This window comes from Dryas octopetala, chromosome 3 (genome assembly GCF_963921425.1).
Source record: "Dryas octopetala chromosome 3, drDryOcto1.1, whole genome shotgun sequence".
NCBI classification, from domain to species: domain Eukaryota; kingdom Viridiplantae; phylum Streptophyta; class Magnoliopsida; order Rosales; family Rosaceae; genus Dryas; species Dryas octopetala.
The window spans coordinates 27,733,976-27,755,729 of NC_141368.1; the positions used below are offsets into that span (position 1 = coordinate 27,733,976).

General features: G+C 33.3%; 2 protein-coding genes across 2 annotated transcripts; one reads left to right on the plus strand and one right to left on the minus strand.

Moving 5' to 3' along the window:
• The first annotated feature begins 2,373 nt into the window (after nucleotides 1-2,373).
• LOC147292212 (linoleate 13S-lipoxygenase 2-1, chloroplastic-like) lies at nucleotides 2,374-10,133 on the plus strand. Its single transcript, XM_086238721.1, has 9 exons — nucleotides 2,374-2,869; nucleotides 5,651-5,919; nucleotides 6,541-6,778; nucleotides 7,257-7,577; nucleotides 7,732-7,817; nucleotides 8,003-8,113; nucleotides 8,317-8,618; nucleotides 8,815-9,081; nucleotides 9,289-10,133. Exons 1-9 carry the CDS (start codon nucleotides 2,473-2,475, stop codon nucleotides 10,046-10,048), a joined length of 2,751 nt encoding a protein of 916 aa, XP_086094847.1. The 5' UTR covers nucleotides 2,374-2,472; the 3' UTR covers nucleotides 10,049-10,133.
• An 858-nt stretch (nucleotides 10,134-10,991) lies between these two features.
• On the minus strand, nucleotides 10,992-14,881 carry LOC147292213 (O-fucosyltransferase family protein). Its single transcript, XM_086238361.1, has 6 exons — nucleotides 13,936-14,881; nucleotides 13,413-13,581; nucleotides 12,627-12,716; nucleotides 12,187-12,470; nucleotides 11,814-12,072; nucleotides 10,992-11,680 (listed from the first exon to the last, which is right to left on the minus strand). The coding sequence occupies exons 1-6, from the start codon at nucleotides 14,643-14,645 to the stop codon at nucleotides 11,453-11,455; spliced, it is 1,740 nt and encodes a 579-aa protein (XP_086094487.1). The 5' UTR covers nucleotides 14,646-14,881; the 3' UTR covers nucleotides 10,992-11,452.
• Nucleotides 14,882-21,754: the final 6,873 nt, after the last annotated feature.

Here is a 21,754-nt window from a genome sequence, read left to right on the forward strand (position 1 = left end):
GAAAAATATGTAAATTGATGGAAGAGGCCGGCCGATCGCTAGTGATAGTGGCAGAAGGTGGACGGCCAGCGGTAGGTGGTCGAGATGTGCTAGGTTTTGTTGTATAATAAGTGTATTTTAAGAAATTTTGCGATGTGTATTAAGAAATTAATAAAATTAAAAAAAAAAAATGGGATGTGAGATGAGAAAATGATGTTTAGTGAGAGAAAAGTAAGTATTCAAATAGAACCACTCTCATTTAAAAATAAGTTTGAAAAAAAAAAGGGTTATAAAAGTAACGGTGGGGTCACCGGGGTGAGGGTGGGTTATTTAGTTCAATTTCCTAAAAAAATAATGATATGATGAATACACCCCTTTTCTACTTTTTTATGTTTTACTTTTCAATAAGGAGCAGTGGCAAAAATAAAAATAAAAAATTGTTTAACATATGGAGCACATACGCAGTTATTAAAGTCATATGTCCCTCCCCCCCCTCCCTGTACTCAAAAGTCATATGTCCAAATGTTTTTGTTACAAACTACCACACCAAAAAAAAAAAAAAAAAAAGGTTAAATTTAAAAATAGTTCACGAATTTTATTGTAATTTGTAATTTACTTAATTATAAAAAATATTAATTTAATCTATAAATTTTTTAAGTTGTAAACAATATAAATGTTAATTTTCATAAAAAAATGTAAGCTAAAATATAATGAATGGACTAAAATATTTTTAGAAATACAGTCACATATTGTACACATGACTAGTTTTTTTATTTTTTTGATAAAAATCAACGTTTATACTATTTTGTTATAATTTAAAAAATTTATAAATCAAATTAATTTTTTATAATTAATTGACTAAATTAAAAATTATAATAAAATTTATAAACTATTTTTGTATTTAATTAAAAGAAATTGACTCTTCATTTAAACGTGTTTCACACCTATTGTTGCCTTCTCGATCTCTTGAAACTTCTGTCAGACCTTGTCTTGTTTTTTCTTTTGAATTGTATTTGAAAACGTGAATAGTACCATTCAATACAGAAGTTGCTAGAGACCAGGCTAGAAAATTCATAATTATTGGGTTGAGCCAATTGGAGAGCATTCTTTTTCTTTTTCTGTTTAATAATAATTGGCCCCCACAGGGCCACACCCCACTTCTCTGGAAAAATACATGAACCCCTTAAAAGTTGAAATCGAGTTTAAGCTAAAAGTTGTAAGTAAAAGACAAAACCAAGCATGAATTCTCTACCTACCTAGATCAGGGAGCCCCCAAAAATATATGACATATCCACAGGCTTTTCTCTTTCTTTCTTTCCTCGTTGCAGGACAATTTGAGAAGTTAATTAATTACATTTATATGTTTTGAAGTTTATTGTTTTTATATATATTTTTTTTAAAATTTTAAAAATTACACATATATTTTTTAAATTTTAAAAATTATTATATATAATCTCCTTACAATAACACAAAAAATAATTAAAAAATATAAAAAAAAAACATACTAAAAAATGAAATGGTCTAATAAAGTTATTTGAGAAGTTTGAAGAATTGAGAATTCCCTTTTCCCCTCTTCAGGGATGCATCTGCTTTGAACCTAGACAGAGCTATTGGATTCTTGCATTGTTTACAATTTAAATTGTACACGTAACTAGCTCAAAACATGTTTGACATATGCCAAAAAGACAAGTAGGCTATGAATTCATATATGTAACCACAATCGCACTTAAAAAGTGTTACAAATTTAATTTTTTAAAGTATTACTAATATTACACTATCTTTATTTAATAAATAAATTTATTCAATGAAGTACCACTGTATGAGTACCTACTTCATTTATTGCCATATAAACTCATTTTGAATGTCATTTATTTCTAAAAATAAAGACATGCATTAACATATCAACAAAGGACATGATAGCCTTACATTTACTTTAATTTCATTTTTATTTCTAATATGCATGTTTAGTCCTAACCTATTGTTTGGGTTATGGACCATTATTGAAAGATGAAAATCTCTAACAATGTATCACTCAGACACTCACCAAATCCAAAATCATTGATATCTCTCTCTCTCTCAATCTCTCTCAATCTCTCTCAATCTCTCTCTCTATATTAGATAAGGGGCGGAGCCACTATAAGGCCTGAAGTGGCCCTGGCCCCCCAGATCCTTAAACTTAATATTACATAGTTTAAGTATTATATCTATTTTGAGTAGATATATTGTGTAATAAAGCTTGTGCCCCCACCCCCGAAAAAAAAAAAAAATTCACACGTTTACTATTCGTGGGATGTTTGAAATTGACGCATGGTGGAAAAAATATATAAAAACAAAAATTCTTTACTTGCATGTACTGCCCAAAAAAAAGAAAATTATAACTCCGCCCTAATTAGATCTATAAATGCATGTACCCACTAGACCATTCTGGCAAACAAAGCTAGCAAGCTCTTCCAATTCTTGTTTTGAGTGAACAAGCTAGCAGGCTAGCCAAACATGATGATGAAGTCTCAGCTTCAGAAACCTCCAATAGCTTTCTCTCCCTTACCAAATTCCTCCATCAATAATATTTTGATGAGAGGGCATGGCAACCCCAGCAGGTTTTTGCTCAACACTAGCCTTCCACACCACCATGTCCAATTTGTGCCTCTAAAACACAGAAAAAACTCCATCATCCGTGCCTCTTCTAGTGAGTTGAAACCAGCTGGAGTGTCCACCACCACAGTCGTCACTTCAACAGAGAAGCCGGTTACGGTGAAGGCTGTGGTTACAGTCCAAGTCACCGCTGGAGGGTTCATCTCCTCCATTGGGTTGACTCGACCCCTCGATGACTTTACCGATTTCCTCGGCAAAACGTTTCGTTTGGAGCTCCTTAGCGCCGAGCTTGACCCCAGTAAGCCCTAATTAAGCACTACTAATTGCATATTTGCATATATACAAACTTCATTCAACCATTCATAGTTATAAAAAAAAAAAAAAACCTGGCTAAGCTAGCTAGTTCTAAGTTTCTAGCTCAGCTGGTGCAGGTTTGCGATGGTGTTGATCCAAATTAAAAACGTTAATATTTTAGTTCCACTGTGCCCTTTAACTACAATTAACAATGATTTATATATATTAAGATTTTGCATTTTGCATTTATATTTAGTTCCACAACGACTCAAGAGCACACATGCATTTTGAATATTTCAATTTAATTCCCACATGCTCCATGGATTTTATTTAATAACTCTAATATTCTTTACTGCTTAGAGTTGGGAGTGCATAAAACATTTTTTATAATTAATTTGATACAGAAAAAGGAGTTCAATAGAACAGATCTAAGAGTTCACAAATTTGTACTTAGTAATTATAAACCCTATATTAATATTAAATTACTTTTATGAATTTGTGTGTCATATATGTTTGTACTATAAATTTTTTCATAGAGAAGATCAGACTCCCCTATTAATGTGATTTTTTTTTTTTTTTCTAATGTATAAGTCATAACTCATAAGTGTAGGCTAAATTTGAGGTGATCTGTTTCCTCCCAATTAAATTCCAGCTCCCACTGCTGCTGCTCATCTATACTTGAACCTGAAATCTTGAATTTTCTCTCTTTTAGGATGAGGTGCATATATATATACTACCAAATTAATAAGTACGTCATTAACATGTCCATATCCTATAGCTTAATAAAAATAAAAAATAAGAAAAAAACCCATTAAGTGCATTAAGTGCATTAAAAATTTTTGAATAGGATACCAATCCAACTGACCCTTAAATAAATGTGTAGGAAAAAAGTTGGTCCTTGAGCTCTAAATGAAGAGCCACGGATTCAGATTTATACCCTCTTCTTGTATTGGTGGTATTCATTTTGATTTCAAATATGAGCTCGCTATTAAAAATCTAAGTTTTACTATATATCATCTGAAGTGAATAGGCCAAATGGGAGGAATGGACCACTAGATAAAGAATAATGTTAAAAATTTGTAATTTGTGTATTAAATTTAGATATCAAATGATATGGTAATATTTATGTTAATATTTTACTTGTAAATATATGAGTTGTGCTAGTTATTATTTAGTTTAGTGAATTGATACATATCTCTCATTGTTGGAGAATATCCTGAATTAAAAACTTATTAACAACTGCTGTTAATAAAAAAATTAATTAAGCCATCAAAGAAACTTAAATAGAAATTAATGAAAGCTTGTCATAATAATAGAATTTTGAATCGAAATTTATTCTCTGATATTAGACGTACATTAGAAATAATTCAAATGAATGATGTAAAGGCAATAGTAGATTAGTACAAGCACGAGCAGACATAGTCCAAGGCACCTACAGACCTACTCAATATATAGTCAATACTTGCAGGGGACCTTTTCTAATTTCTGTTAGTGTGGGCATCTTTTAACCCTTGGAAAATTTTTGGCTTTCCATTGTGGGGCTTTTTTGTTTTTTTTCTTTGTGGGCCAATTGGTACTCAATTTTTATCTTACATATGATATGACTTCGTGTACGTACGTTTAACCTTATAAATCATTTTCTTTGTCGAAAAAACAAATTCATTTTGATTTAAGACATGATAACTGTACATATATAATTTGTCGCATGATGGCATCAATGAAGTCCATCTACAAAAACTCATTTTACGAAGTCCTTTACTGCGGGAAAGAAATATGTGTTTCAACTTTCAAATAGCTTAGTTAATTTTTGATGATATTTACAAACTAATTATTAATTGCTTTAGTGGTATATTTCTTTTCAATATTGAAAGATATTTTAAATTTGAATTGTCCACACCCACATTAAAAAAAAAATATGATGATATTCATTACAGAAATTTCAGTTTTAATGGTTGAAATATATTTATGTTATATTAATAACAATTTGTAACCCCATATTGTCTTTTTCTGTTATATTAAAAGGGATTAAACTTTTGAACTATCCCAATTTTAATAATTTTCTTCACATTTTACCACCCTTTAGACTAACTCTAAAGGCACTAACCAATATTATTAATTAGCCCACGTTTGGATTTAACTTTTTGACTATTTCAATGAAATTAAATACAATGAAACTATTTGTATATGGACCACAATGTCATTATATGGGCGAAGACCTAGTGGCAGGGACGGAGCTAGAAAACTACGCTAGGAGGGGCACCTTTAGGTATTAACTTATTTATTTAGAGAAAAAAATTATTTAAAATCTTAATCTAATTAGCAATATGTATATCATTAAGAATTAAACCTCCAAAATACAACAAAGTACAATAATCCATGAAAAAACAGGAACAATAATCCACTTAAACATAAAAAAGAAAGAAAAGAAAGAGGAATGGAAGAGAGAACAAACAAGTTAAGAGAAGGAAAATGACATTTATGTTAAATCCTAATACAAATTATGAAAATATATGTAAAATGTTTGGGTTATATATGTGTAAAAGGTATAAGAAAAACATGGGAGGGGATACGTGTCCCCACTAGTCCCTTAGTAGCTCGATCCATCCATGCCTAGGGGGATCTAATTATACAAGTAAGTCTTACCACTATAAGAGATTTAGCCAACTCGGTAGTGAGAAAATTAATTAGTTTAGTTAATTTGTGATGATATATATGTATTCATTAAATTCATATTTGAATGGTTGAAATATTAATTATATTTATGTACTATTATTTGATCTTGTAGAGACGGGGTTGGAGAAGGAAACAATCAAGGGGTATGCGCATAAGGTGAGCCAAAATGAGGATGAGGTGATATATGAGACTAGTTTCAACATCCCAGCAGGTTTTGGAGAAGTTGGAGCAGTTGAGGTTGAGAATGAACACCACAAGGAAATCTACATCAAGAACATAGAGCTCAGTGGCTTCCCTAATGGCTCTGTTTGTGTTACATGTAACTCATGGACTCATTCAAAGTATGACAACCCAGACAAGAGAATTTTTTTCACCAACAAGGTAGTCCCTTTTAGATCCTTTGTACAAGTATACATGTTTTTCCTTGCTCCTAGCTACTTCACCAACAAGAAAATCCATACAGCTTTGGACTCATACTTCAAATTGTTTAATCAAATAAATTATCCAAATTGGAATATACATTATAATATTCAAGCCTTTAACCTCACCACTTGAGATGATGGAAAAAAGGGTTCAGTTTGGAATAGATTAAGAGTTTGATTGATTTAAATATAACAAAAAATTCACATTATTAGACAAAACATCACATTAAATATTTAAAAAAAAAAAAAACTAAAGTTATAAGTGTTAAAGGATGAACTAACGATTTATATAGATGCCCATACAGAGTCAAATATTTTGAAAAATATTGAATCTAACAATGTATATCAAGCCAATATGGGATATTTTGGGCCAATATAATCATTGGTTTCCGTTAACAGGGTATGGTGTTTTACCAAAAATCTAATTTAGCCATATTTCCATCAACTTCTACTGGTGCTGACAAGTGAAAAGTGATTTCTGAGTTCTTCGTATACCTTTTGTTTAATTTTCCATGGTGTGAGTGTGCGACAATGTTTCACACTTCTGATGTCCTGTTAATTTATGTGAAAAATGAAACAGTCCTACTTACCGTCAGCGACTCCAAGTGGGTTGAAGAGGGTAAGAGAATTGGAGCTGCAAAATTTGCGAGGAGATGGAGAGGGAGAAAGAAAGACATTCGAGAGAATTTACGATTACGATACATACAATGATCTCGGAGATCCCGATAGCAAAGAGGAGTTGGCTAGGCCTGTCCTTGGCGGCAAAAATCATCCATACCCCAGGCGCTGCAGAACAGGACGACCACGCAGTAAAAAGGGTAACAAATTTTAAGTTTTATTTTTTTATTTTTTTCTTGGGTTATGATTCAACAAACTAAAGTTCCAAGTTGCAATACTAGCAATTAGACCAAATGGGTTGTAATTAATTGTGTCGAAATTTAAGTACTAATTAAGATATGATTGATGTGTTTGTTGCATGCAGCATGTATAGTTTAGAAACTAATACTCATGCTTAAGAAGTTGGAAAATGATTTAGTAAATTCCCAAATGTTGCTAAAAAGTAGAAGAAATATCACTGTCTACCTCAAACAAATTTGGATTCTAATTAGGGGATTAGTAGCCCTCTAGTGGAAAGTTAAGTATTTTGGGGTTAACATCTACATAAGTAACTTTGTATTATATGTTTTTGAAAATGGGAATTTGTGCACTATAAGAATTTAATTGTAATTTTAAGCATGTTTAAAGAAACTCTGAGGGCTCTGTGATTTATTCTATCATGTTGTTTTGTAAATTCAGACCCATTATCAGAAGAAAGAAGCAGCAGTGTGTATGTACCAAGAGACGAAGCATTTGCAGAGGTTAAACAACTGACATTTTCGGCAAAGACCCTGAAATCTGTGCTGCATGCATTGCTCCCACAGCTTGAGACATCACTTCTTGATCCAGACCTAGGATTTCCATACTTCACAGCCATAGATTCACTGTTCAATGAAGGAGTCACATTGCCTAAACCAAAAAATAGTGGGTTTTTTCAGTCAATCATCCCAAGGATAGTGAAGGCTGTTACCGATGGGGGAGATGATCTTTTGCTGTTTGAGACCCCTGAAATGATTGACCGTATGCCTCTATCTTTCTCTTGAAATATATAAAAAAATTCTCAGAGAGTCTGGCATAATGTTGCTAGACTGCCAATCTTAACCATCGATCAGGAGAAAGTTTTGTATGTGCATCTATTGCTAAGTATTTGATGATGCTAATCTTCTTTTTGCAGGAGATAAATTTGCTTGGTTTAGAGATGAAGAGTTTTCTCGGCAAACTCTAGCTGGTCTTAATCCATATAGTATACAGCTAGTTACGGTATGCTTTCTCTATTTGTTGATACAAGTACAACTCTCACTTCAATAAGAAAACCATACATGTACTTTCTCTTTGTTTCCCTCCATTTTCTTGGTGATCAAGTAATTACAGTGTTCCGAGCATATCCATGTTTTAGTTAGTTAACTCCATTTTCTTTCCCTCCGTCTGTATTTTGTTGAATGCAGGAGTGGCCATTGAAAAGTAAACTCGACCCCAAGATTTATGGCCCACCTGAATCATTGATCACAACTGAACTGGTGGAGTGTGCGATCAAAGGCAATATGACTGTCAATGAGGTAGCATATCAAATTCATTGGCATTCTCACATTATGTACAGGAATTTAGACACCAATACTTCCTTTTGTTTTGATTGTCCACCTGTTTAACTGGATGAGTAATTTCCATCACGGATGCATCTAACTTGAAATCATTGCAAGTGTGTGTGGGTGTGTGTTCTTTGTTTTCTGTCAAACAAAAATTGTTTGAACTTGAAATGCAGGCCTTGAAAAGAAAGAAGCTGTTTATGTTGGATTATCATGATCTGTTCATGCCTTATGTGAACAAAGTAAGAGAGCTTGAGGGGACCACACTGTATGGTTCTCGGACACTATTCTTCCTCACTGAGGATGGCACACTGAGGCCTATTGCCATTGAACTCACTCGACCACCCGTTGGTGACAAGCCTCAATGGAAGCAAGTGTTCACCCCAACTTGGGATGCCACCGGAATGTGGCTGTGGAGGCTTGCCAAAGCCCATGTTTGTGCTCATGATTCTGGCTATCATCAGCTTGTCGTCCACTGGTAAGCAATTGGTACCCAAGATGGGCTCAAATCCCTTTTCATATTGGCAATTAATTACTAAATTAGTCCTGTAAATGATACTTGATTCCTGAAACCATGATTTAGTAACTTCACCTCATCTTCTCTAATTTGGCTTTGGTAATTTGCAAATTTGCGCTTAACTCATGAGTGGTAACTTACTTTTATATTTCCACAGGTTGAGGACTCATTGTTCTACAGAGCCATACATCATTGCAGCTAATCGACAATTAAGTGCAATGCATCCCATTTATAGACTTCTGCATCCTCATTTTCGGTATACAATGGAAATCAATGCTCTGGCTCGAGAAAGCCTCATTAATGCCGGTGGAGTCATTGAGAGCTCCTTCTCACCAGGAAAGTACTCCATTGAGCTCAGTTCTGCTGCTTATGACCAGCTCTGGCGCTTTGACATGGAAGCTTTGCCAGCAGATCTGATCAGAAGGTATTTACATAATCAAACTAATATAAAATTAATCCAAACTATGTGATGCAGGCACCTTTATACTAGGAATTCTAGTTATATATATATATATATACACATATACAATATATATATTTGATATCTAGTTCATGTCAATCTTAAACAAAACTTCACAGAACACCCCCTAGAATTTCAACTACTAATTAATTTGTTTGCAAAAAATTTCAGGGGAATGGCTGTTGAGGATCCTACAGCTGAGCATGGCTTGAAGCTAACAATTGAAGACTACCCATTTGCAAATGATGGTCTCATTCTTTGGGATACAATTAAGCAGTGGGTGAGTGACTATGTGAACCACTACTATCCAGACCCAACTCTTGTTGAGTCTGATAAAGAGCTTCAAGCTTGGTGGACAGAAGTTAGAACCAAAGGCCATGCAGACAAAAAGGATGAGCCATGGTGGCCTGTTTTGAAAACCCAAGAAAATCTAATTCATATTTTGACAACCATAATTTGGGTAACAGCTGGACATCATGCAGCAGTGAACTTTGGTCAGTATATGTATGCTGGATACTTCCCGAACCGACCTACAATAGCCCGAACCAACATGCCAACTGAAGATCCATCTGAGGAGTTTTTCAAGAATTTTATAAAGAAACCAGAAGTTGCACTGCTAATGTGCTTCCCCTCACAGATTCAAGCAACAAAAGTGATGGCTGTCTTAGATGTGTTGTCGAATCATTCACCTGATGAAGAGTATATTGGTGAGAAGATGGAGTCATCTTGGGCTGAAAATCCTGTGATAAAGGCTGCATTCGAGCGGTTCAATGGCAACTTGAAGAAGCTGGAAGGAATTATTGATGAGAGGAATACCAATCTGAGCCTTAAAAACAGAGTTGGAGCAGGGGTTGTTCCATACGAGCTTTTGAAGCCATTGTCAACACCTGGGGTCACAGGCATGGGAGTTCCTAACAGCATCTCCATCTAAATCTGATCATGTATAAACTGTATCACTATTAGCCCTTAATTTCATGAATCAATAATATGTGGCGCCTAAAATTCTCTGATCAAAACTGTTTTTGTTGAATCCCACCCTTGTTTCATTCAACTTGAAATTGTAGCTTCGGATAATGGGACTGGAGATGACGAAAAATCATGGATATTTCATTTAGTAAGCTAAATAAGGAAAAAACACAATTATAATATAAAGAAAAATTGGACCTTAAGCACAATTAATCAGAATTCACAGATTCCAGGTTACTGGACTCCTCACTAAGTCTCTGCATTAAAGGATGTTCGGCTGTCAATAGCGCATTGAGTTCAAAAGAAAAGTCCTTTATTGGCATGAGAACAGTTAATTTAAACAGCAGGCCTCAAAGACACCTCGCTAATGCTTAAAATGCACTTGATAGTATAGAGCCGTGTTTTAGTATAGGTCATTTGGAGAAGAATGCAAACAAATTCAATATAAAGAATATAAAAAAAAAAGGTTAAATACACAAAGGGTTGACGAATTTTACTTTGATTTTCAATTTGATTCACTAATTATAAAAAGTGTCAATTTGGTCCACAAATTTCTCAAGTTGTACCAAAACAATACAAACGTTAATTCCCTTAAAAAAAAAATTTAAGCAAAAATGTAATGAATGGACCAAAATACCCTGAAAATGCAGTCACATATTGTATACATAACTGGTTCCGTTAATTTTTTGAATGAGAGTTAACATGTGTATTGGGCACATGACTAGTTCCATTAATTTTTTGAAAAACTCATGGACCAAATTGATACATTTTATATTTAATGGACCAAATTGAGAATCACAATAAAGTTCATGGACATTTTTGTATTTAACCTGAAAAAAAAAAAAGGAAAGAGAATTTACGCAGTGCAATTGCTGCATGTTGGACCACAAAATTTGTCAGCACCATCATGATTTGAACTTGTGAGACAGATCTATAGATTATCACTGGAAATGTGCTTATTTACATGCGTGGTATATAATACAATGTAGTAATACAATGAATGAACGAAACCAAAATGGGAAAAATCTATCCTAAAAGAATTCTTCCAATAAATAAATAATTAAAGAATTAGGGGGCCTTCTTCGCCTGCTGCCTTCTTTTCACTAAAGCATACGTCTTTCTTGGCTTGAATGTGTACTCAAAGGAAGGAATATGGAAGCATAAGTGTAAGCAAACTCACAAAATGAGCGTGTGATGCTGCGATTAATCTTAATTAATGGCTATCCAAAGAACCATCATTGCCCTGTAGAACAAGCAACCTTTCGGAGGGTTCAAATTCAACGGATTTGCTGAGAAGTTTCAATTCTTCAATGCAGCAGTGCATCGCAGAGTAAACATCATGCCAGAAACCTTCAGCATTGACTCACATTTAGGAATGAGCATGAGAATTGCACATACACTCTGGGATGGGATACTTTGTAACATCTCTTCCAACTTTACTAGTTCTGATGTCTGGCTGCCCTAAGGAATCCCTGTGCAGTTCCTTTATGATCCTATTGAACTCTGCTTCAGGGAGAGAAGAATTTAGAAAATAAGGAAGCATATGCCTTTTGTCTGGGGTTATATACTTCTTGTGGCCAGCATAGGCACGGTGTCCCTGAAAAGGAATACAAAAATTAACTTCAGTGATGTGAAGTGAAGTCTCCATCAAATTAGGTAACTATCATGTGTTAATCAAATACTAGTATGCTATTTCCATATTAGAGACACACGCACACACACAACTATACCTGCATTGCATGGCCCATATTTCCCCCATGAGATGGCATGAAGACATCACTATTCTCGGAAACTATATAATCAATAGCAGCCATGACAGAAGCTCTTTTGGCAAAAGGTTCTAATTCACCAGGCAAAGCAAGATCTTCCTTATTGTTAAAATGGGAAAATTCTTGGGTTAATGGTAGCAAGGCTTCTTTTCCACCCAATGGTTGCCCTCCAGCCCAATATATTCTTGCATTCTTTGGAGCTCCTAAAGCTTTAAGCAACCTAAAACACAAATTTTAGTCTGTTAGAAAACTCTGATGCATATAAAAAGAAATATAAAGAGAAATCAAATTGCCCTACGTTTACATGCCTAGAAGCATATACATATTTTCTTACCTAGTCACCTCCAATGCATTCAAGGGGCAGAGACCTGCAAGTTTTCTTTCATGGTAAGTCATGTTTGATCTTGCCGTTAGGAGCTCTGGTCGTTGTCTCCTCTCTTTGCTTACTATCTCATCATATTCATGACTCAAACCAGGAAGGCAACCAGTCCTCACCCATACATCCTTCTCCATTCGTAAATGTAGAGCAAGGTAAGGTCCTTTGCTACGCATCCTCTCTGCAAGCTTGTTACCAATTCCCAAAATTGGAGGAGCAAACCTCAATGCATGAAAAGCAACCTGAAGTCAAACAAAGAAGAAATTAGAGTTAGCTGTCTCTAGAACCTCATTTCAATTCTGTAATAGAAGTTAGACAGAACTATACAGGAACTGATACTAATCTAAAGACTATCAATAAAGTAGAAATCTAATCAAATATTTTCCATCATCCATTACCTTGCATCGAAGCTTCTGAAGATCGGAAGGTAGATCATTAGAGAGCCTTGAATCCAAACCTCTTAGCAGTAAAACCCCTTCTCTTTTAATCTGCGGAGAAAAAGAGGAATTAGCATAATTAACCACACATAATACAAAAGAAAAACATGGACAAAATTATGTTATAGAAATAGACTAAAGGAAATACTTGGTATTATTCCTAAGCCATGTATTTCTATAATTTTCTTTTTAAGATCAGAAAACCTTGAACTCAGTAATTAGTTTTATATAGTTAAAATGATAGGCAACACATATCATTTATCTGTCCAGAACAGTAGAACACCCATATTCAACTACTAAAATTAGATAATAAATACAACATATTAGCCATGGGTTGAAATGGAGGCTGACGGCTCTTCATTTGTGCAGTCACAATATGGTTACAGTCAAACTCTAACAGTTAAGCTACTGAGGTTTTTCCATGGTATTGTAGCATCACTATTAAACTTAAAGACGACAACAGCCGCTTGCAAGCTGACACTTTTTTATGAACGCACCAACAAGATGCTTCTTCAATTACCATAATACAAAAACTCCAGAGCTAAAACTTAAAAGAAACACCAAACAGTTGGGTGTCGCAAGGCCCACAAATAAGTTTAAGCTCCATAAATACCAATTGTGGGGCATGTATAACAAACTAACAGCTGCCAAAGCATCTTTTCTCTCTTTCATATTTCCTTGATTCAAATCTTTTCAAAAAAAAAAAAAAACCAGCAAGATTGCTTCAAAGCCAGCAACAATTCTTACCCGCTTGAGGTAACGTGACCGTATCCAATTAGGGGAAGCATGAAGAGGAGTCCGTTTCTCCTCCACCGGCCTTGTCATTATATGTGTCGATGGCAGTGAAGAAACTATACGGACATCATGAGCAAGAACTTTCTTGAAGTGCTCCAAATCAAATATATCAGAAAATTCACTGCACCCATCAAATGAAACATAGAAATGAACTCAGTCTCCCAACCAATAAAGCCATCCATAAAACAAAACAACAACAGAGCCTAACTATGTGGGGTCGGCTAATAGCCATCTATAAAAGGTAGGAAAAAATAGTTAAAATGGAATCAACTTGACATAAGTCCATGAACTTGGGGATCAATATGATTGAACAAATTTCTTTTTTTGGTTAAAAATTAACAAATAAACATCACCTATAAATAGGAATGTGGTAAGTTCCTGCAAATTGGATCATGATATAACACAAACTCATTAAATGCACATAAACAAAGGCATTTCTTTTTGTAAGAAAAATCTGAGTTGTTGTAATCTTTACCTTTCATCTCCCCAAATGACATTGACTTGCAAAATGGGAACAACCAAAGCAGCCCCAAGAATCCTAGCAATAACCACAGCATCAACAATCTGATTCCTTTGCTGGTTCATCCCACCAGAAACCACAACCATCAGGTACTTTGTCCTGTCCTTCACAGTACCTGCACTCCCTTTCTTATACTCCCGACTGAAATCCAAGCATGGCCTATACCCCAAACCATCTGGTTGCTTCCAAAACTCACTTTGCTCAGCTTCTTCACCACCGTTCTCACTGTTTGGTTCAACACCCACCTCTGATTTCAATTTCCCACTTGAAATCAATGGCTCTGAGTAGCTCAAACTATTCAAAACCTCAACTTCCTGACCATTTCCACCATTCGAGGCAACATCCATATGTGATTTTAAATACCCATTTGAGATTAAGGCCTGTAACTGAGTTGTGGAACATGGGTATGGAGAAAAAGGGATCAAAGGGTCTAGGTTGAAGCCCAACCTCAGCATACCAAGAAAGCCAAAAAGAAAGAGGAACAAAAACCAGAACCTTGGGCTCCTGTACTTGGTGAAGCAGCTCAAGTACCTGTTTTTGCTCCTTGAAGATTTCTTGGGTGAAACAAGCAGGGATTGCAGAGAAGATGAAGACAAAGAGTTGATTATCTGAGAAGGGACTGAAATGTAGGAGAGCTTCTTGTTGCTGTTCTTTGACTTGGCCATTGATACACTCAGAGAGCCAGAGAGGCTCTGTTTCTTCTTTTTGAAAGAAAAAACTCTGATTTTGTTTGTGGGTTTTCTCTATTTATGAGCTTCCTTTACAAACATTTGACCATTTTAGAGGCAGAGAGAGCGAATGGGCGTGAAACAGGCGGTGGGAAGTGGGAAAACGAAAGTCTCTGAGAAATTGTGAACGCGTTTACGTTTATTTATGAAAAAAGGAGAGGAAAGCTCTGTGCAATGTGTGTGTGCATCGGGACAAGTTTGTAGGCTTTGCTTATTTATATATCTAAGTGGGATGTGAACTATATCATCCTGTCCTAACCTTTTTGTTTATTTTTTCAAAGGAATCGGCAAGCTTCTCATAAACATTACTTAAAATTTTCAAATAAAAAAAAAACAATAATTAAACTCATCAAATTTATTCATCAATAATGAGTCATGACACATACCAATTTCTTATCTTATATGTTCAAAATAGATGAGGTTCAGAATCATCTCATATTTACAATTAGTTATTTGTTAGTACTTATGTCAGTATTTTATTTCTTAAAATTGTATTTACCAACTAACTACAAATCATTACACATATTAGCATCTTCTTTTTGGGCAAGGTACACATATTAGTATCTTATCTGTTGAGGTTTACAATAAATTCATATTTATCAACTATCTATTTGTTAATACATATGTCAATATCTTATTTATTAAAAATATATTTACTAACTAGTTATTAGTCATTCGACATATTAGTATCTTATCAGTTAAAAATCTATGAGGTTTTGAAAGGGTTCATATTTATTGACTAACTATTGATTAGTGAATGTGTTAATATCTTATTTGTGAGAAATAAATAAAATATAAATTGATCACACACATTTATACTTTTACATCATTATTGAACAAAAATTATTGAATAAATAAATTTAATGAGTGAAGCACTATTTTGAAATACTATTATTTTGGTACCAGTGACAATAGAATGTCATTGACCAAAAGAAAAGATAATAGAATGTCAAGTATGTGTATTGCGTGCTTTACATGAAACTCCAACAGGTGCCAGCTAACCCCTTCAATATCGATGAGAAGAACTTTAACATTATTTGTGCAAAAAAAAAAACTTTGACATTAATGATTGTTTTTTAAAATTAAAATGAAAGGTATATAATACTAAATTGTTATGTGTTTAAATTTTTTTTTAAATCTTTTTCGAGAGTATTACTGTATATATCATATTACACTATATTATATATAGTTTGTTGATGTATGTTTTTCTGTCAATTATTATGGTTAATTGTGGTTTATGTATCAATGTATTGATTGATAATTTGACACATTAATTATCACATAATATTTATTTTTAAAAAATCGAATTTAATGTTTATGTGAGCAGCTTGTTTTTTTTTTTTTTTTTGTTTAAAATTTAAGAGAACTACTAGAAAGTGTGAGGAGTACGAAATTTATTTATTTATTGGATTAAAATGGGTTAATTTTGTTATATGATGTGGGAGTTTAAGGGTAAGATATTTTTTTAATTTTTACCAATAACAAATTCATGTTGTGAACTTGTGATTCCAATTTGAAGAATAATTTAAGAGTTAATTTGGTTGGAAAGTTTAAGAAGGGAATATTTCAAGTTCGATAATAGTAAATTAATTTTTAAAAAAGTACAAAAAGACATCATATACAATGTTTTCTCTGTATTTAGAATGAAATTCTTTTTCCTACAAACATTTGAACGTATTCGAAATAATTGAATACAAACTATTCTCATGTTCGGTAATTGGAATAATTTTAAATTTAGAATTCATTGCTGATCGTTTGTCACTTTACTATTTCAATTACCAAAATCAATTGTGCTTCGATTAACAGGCACTTTTAGCACTTTTTTTCTATAATTTTTCAATTTCATTCGCAATATATATGGTTGCTTATTTTTATGGTAAAAAACACTGTTTAGAATTTACACTTAAATTTTGGAATGCTTGAAATTCAAAAGTCAAAATATAAAATTTAAAGGACAAAAGGGTTTCGATCAATTCGTAATAGCCAAATTACTGCATCAAAAATAAGGCTGAACATAAAAATGAGATGACAGAATTTATGAATGCAGTACAAATGTACAATGTAATATTTTCTATTTTTTAATCAATAATGTTTTTGCCTTAATCATTTACATTTGTATATTTTTCCTAATTATATATAAATTTGAATGGATTGTTACTAATCCAAAGTAGAGATGACGGTAAGAACATTGGCATTTACAGTGCAGCTATGAGGATAGATTTGTAAAGAAAAGCTTTTAATGTTTTTGAAAGGATAGAATTATTGGTAAGGACCAAGTCTTACAACTTACATGTCAAAGAAAATGCGTGTCGTGTTGTTAGTGGAGACAGCTGTGGCAATAAACCAACGAAATTACGAATGCAATGCGTCTCCATGTGACTCTGCCGCCATTCCACTGCCAGCCTGGACTCTGTCTCCCTCCCAATTAGCCCAATAGGAAGCTAAGAGCTACACACTTAAGAGACCCAACTCCCAAAGCTAAACAAACAAGCTTTTTCTTCTGATAATCTGCAACTGCCAGCTGGTACCCGCTACTTTACCACGCTGGCAGATGCCACGTGGCCGATAGTGACTTCTCAACCCCATGCCACATGGGCTTTCTCTTTCCTTTTCGGCTTTTGATGGGGCCCAAACATACATGATCAAGATAGATCGATGCTATGGATTTCAAAGCATGGATAATGGGTTTAATTCCTTGATTTAACTATTCTACTTTACTTTGCACTCACGCCAAAAACCAATTTAGTGTGTAGTGACTAGGGAAATGGAATACCAAATACTTAGAAAAAAAGATGCATAGAGATGGTAAATTGTTATACATACATCAAATTACGTGACCCCAAAGAAACTCTTTATAACTTTTCTTTTTATTTTCTCTCTTTTTTATTTAGAATGGTGGATTTGAATTTAGGGTCTCTCTCAAATTCTCAATATTAAGGAAAAATCACTATTAAAGTATCAATTAGTTGGTAAACTCTTTATAACTTAGTAGTAAATCATTTAACCTCATATTTATAATAAGAATTCATCAGTCCTAGTGCTGGATTGGTATGTATCTTAATCGTTAGATGAATTTGTTTTATTTTGTTTGTATTTTTTAAAATTTCAATGCATCTTAATCATTAGAGGTTGAAAATTCATGTAATAATGTGTGTTCTTTTATGTGTTCATTGAACATGACCCTTATATATATATAAATAATTTTTTAAGAAAAATATGTAGAAAGAATATCCAAGATTCATAAATGGGGCATGTCCCTTATGCTTCCTCCCTCTTGATAACATTTTGCAATCTATAATTCTATGTACATTCTTAACCACTACTCAACACATACTCATTTATCATAATTGGGTGAAGGAAGAGTAGAATGAGGGAGATTTTTGAAAGGGACACGTCCATGGAATATTATCTATCAATATCATATGCCTTAAGGACAATGACAATAATATATTTTCGGTTCAATAAGAACCCAACACTTGAAAGTGAAAAACTCCAAATCTCCAATTATGTTTCTTGTTAGTCAAGTGATAAACCTTTGCTTTTAGTGACCATAAAGAAAATTAACAAACCACAATTATTAGTGGGTGATTTCTAATAATGAACAAAAGTGGGAAGTACCAAACTGAAGCCATGACATGGACAATTGGGTTTTATTTTTATTTTTTTATATAAGTTAGAATAAAACCCTATTAAAAAAAAAAACCCAAGCACCTGATGAGTTATGGATTATTGGACATTATGGGGCAGGTGATTAATGAATATATGATTATGAGTGGGAGGAATGCAGCAATAACTAACATGAGGCATGAGGTATCCCTCAGAATACGCAAGCCATTCTGAGTCTTTGGTCAGACCAGCATCTTCTACCTATTTGCCTACCTATTTACCTATTATGTTTTTAATTTTGGCCATCAATCCTCCCACTTCTTCCCCTTTATTTCTCTCTCTACTCTCTCTTTGATAGCCAAAATTAAAGCATGGTAGAGAAATAAGTAGGCAAATTGGTAGGCAGGAGATCCTGATCTCTCTGGTCAAAAACGCAAACACCCATATAGCCTTTGTGATTGACTGATAGTTATAGTTAGGCTAGCTACAGCTGTGCCTTTGTTTCTGCATATTTGGCCAATGCCCTTTTATTGCAGGTCTTTTTCTCATACCATACTCTAACTCTCTCCCTTTCAATGTTTCAATGATAGCTGCAGTGCTGCCCCACACCCCACTCCTGCTATATATATATATTAATTAAATTTATATTTATATGAGTCTACCTAATAAGTTGTGTTTCTATAATCAATAAAAGCAATAATATGATCAATTAGTTTGTGGCTTAGTGGTATTTATCTCCATAGTGTTATAGAGAGATTCTAAATAATAATACAGTTTGGAATGATGACAAAAAAAAAAATTTATTTCAAAGGACACATAAATGTATGTTAAAAATTCCCTCTTATGGCACAATCTAGTCTAATATAGAAAAATTCTTGCCAGAGCGTAGCATGACACGTTGAGGAGTTTATTTTTCAGCTATTAGGACATAAATTTTCCACCATTAAATATAGTTGTTTGTTATACAATCATCGTATTAAAGATAAACTCTTAATATAGAAATATATGTTAGTTTTGGATCTATCAATTAGAAATGCAAATATAGTCCAATTATTTTTTTCAACTTTATGTGCATGTTACATTAAGTTTATCCATATACCCGCGAGTGAATCTAGCCACCATACAAAAGCAAATCCATTGGTACTGTAAGAACATCCTCAATTTATCAATACTATATATATATATACAAGGGAAGTGATTTTCACACTCCTCTTTTCTCCATTTGCACTCATTTTTATGTTTTTAAATATTTGTATATATTTGTATTATTTATTTTCCACATATACCCTTTAGCTTTTAATTATAGAATATCACATATGCAACATTAAATCTTACACATTTAATTTTTTAAAATTATCATAATAATATATCTATTTCTATAACTCTTTTTTAAGAAGGTAGAAAAACTTATGTAATTCTCTACACTTCTATTCGTCTTCTTGATATATAGTACATCTAGCTCTCTTTTCTTATTAAGCTATCATGTGACATTCATTTTTTTAAAATCAAATATGCTACAAATGAGTAGTGGTTGCTATGAGAACATTTTTCTTGGCATTGTCAAAAGACCCAAAAATGAGGGAGTGGACTAATTGAAAACCCCAATTAATTTCATAACACAAAACCCACCATCAAAAGAAGAAGAAGATACATAAATCATGACCCTCATGAAGAAAACGAAAAAAAATATGACATGCTAAATATTTTCTTAATGAAAGTATAAAATGATGATTGAAAGCACGAATAAGGCTGATTCACAAAAGAAAAAAAAAAAGGCTTAGAAGGCAAATAGATGAAATATGAAGAAGATACAATGAGGGGGAGAGAAAATTACTTATTTTTATTTTTTTAATAACGATGAGAGAATTTAGGAAAAAATAATCATTACTGAAAGATAATTAAAATAAAAATTCAACAATCATAAATGGTAGATTTAGAAAAATATAGAATAAAAATATGCAAAATACATTAAAAAAGAAGATGAAGTGCAAACGGAGAAAAGAGGAGTGCGAAAATCGCCTCCCTATATACAATATTGAATAAATGAAAAGTTTATGCTCCAATGCATTGCCAACTCAACTGGCAAATACCTCATATGCTATTAATTAATTGTGTCATATTTGACACCAGTAATATATTGTGTCTATAAATATTCTTTTATTTAGACAATATAGAACTTTTATATTATTAGATGATTTTTTTTTTTTTTGAGTTGGGGGTAGGGGGATCAAACTTTGATGCATTGAGGGTAATTTTACGGTCCTTCCAACTGGACTTCCCAACAACTGTTATTATCAAATGAATTTAAATGATGATTAGGCTAATTCTGACATAAATATAGGATATACTGAATTTCAAATTTGATATTGACTTTATTTTCCGATTTAAAGTTATAGAATTAATTGTCATGCTTTAAATAAAATAAATTTTTAATTTATCATTACAAGACAGTAAAAGCATATAGTAAATTATAGATCAAAATGACATTTCCTTTAGAATGCAACACTAAAACGAAACATATCACATATGGTATTTTGTTGTTGTAACCTACTAAATATGACATTGGCATTAGCCAGCAGAGATGCTCTTAGGGTTCGCCTTGTCTTAGTTGCCTATATATATTGTCATGTCGATTGAATAATTTCTCAGCCGTCCATTAATTGATGGTCCGGTAGTTGAGTCAAATATTCTTTAGTCATACACGTCGAGCCAACCACAGTTTATTTATTGAATCCCAGTGTACAGAGTTTGAAGACTATTTATTTTAGTTATCTTCACTACTTGGTGCCTTAATTGGATACCCCAAGCCAACCCCAGAAGATAAAAAATAGTTCCTGGACACAAATTGCAACTGTGATTGTAAGAAAAGGAAAAAGACAATTTTGGTGTAGCAAAAATAGTAACTATGCCTAGGGTAATACTGTTAGGATTCTTAGTCATTATGAGTTTACTTGTAATATTAGAAAATATAGGTGATTGTGTAATTACTCTTTCTGTAACTAGGAGATTTATGTACACTTGTATAAATACCCCATTAAGGGATGAATAAAATTAATTCAGAATTTTTCACCGTAAAACGTCTCTTAGCATGGTTTCAGAGCCATCCAAAATTTCTATTCAACTATCTTAGAGTTTTGGTGGTGGTTTAGGGGTTGTTCTTGATTCCTGGGATTTGATCAAGTTTTTTCTAAGAAAACTTGTAGTATTGTGTTCTCTAGAGGTTAATTCTTTATCCGACTTGAAGGTGGACTTCTAGGGTTCATTGTTTTTGCTACGTTACTCGAAGGAAGGTTGCACCGAGCGCTCGCCAATATTGTCGATCGCTCGGCACTGGTTCTTCTAGTTTAATTTTGTTTCGCTGATTTACTTCTTTGATTAAAGATGGTTGATCTGACCCAACGAAGGTTGATCCTGATCCAACAAAGGTTGATGGGAAGAAG

Excerpts from the sequence above, each read along its gene's own strand:
- LOC147292213 (XM_086238361.1), bottom strand. The coding sequence starts at position 14,645 with ATGGCCAAGTCAAAGAACAGCAACAAGAAGCTCTCCTACATTTCAGTC. Across the intron at positions 12,717-13,412 it reads GGTCACGTTACCTCAAGCGG|ATTAAAAGAGAAGGGGTTTT; the intron begins GTAAGAATTGTT and ends TTTTCTCCGCAG. Across the intron at positions 12,471-12,626 it reads TTCAGAAGCTTCGATGCAAG|GTTGCTTTTCATGCATTGAG; the intron begins GTAATGGATGAT and ends GTTTGACTTCAG.
- LOC147292212 (XM_086238721.1), top strand. The coding sequence starts at position 2,473 with ATGATGATGAAGTCTCAGCTTCAGAAACCTCCAATAGCTTTCTCTCCC. Across the intron at positions 6,779-7,256 it reads ACGACCACGCAGTAAAAAGG|ACCCATTATCAGAAGAAAGA; the intron begins GTAACAAATTTT and ends TTGTAAATTCAG. Across the intron at positions 8,114-8,316 it reads GCAATATGACTGTCAATGAG|GCCTTGAAAAGAAAGAAGCT; the intron begins GTAGCATATCAA and ends CTTGAAATGCAG.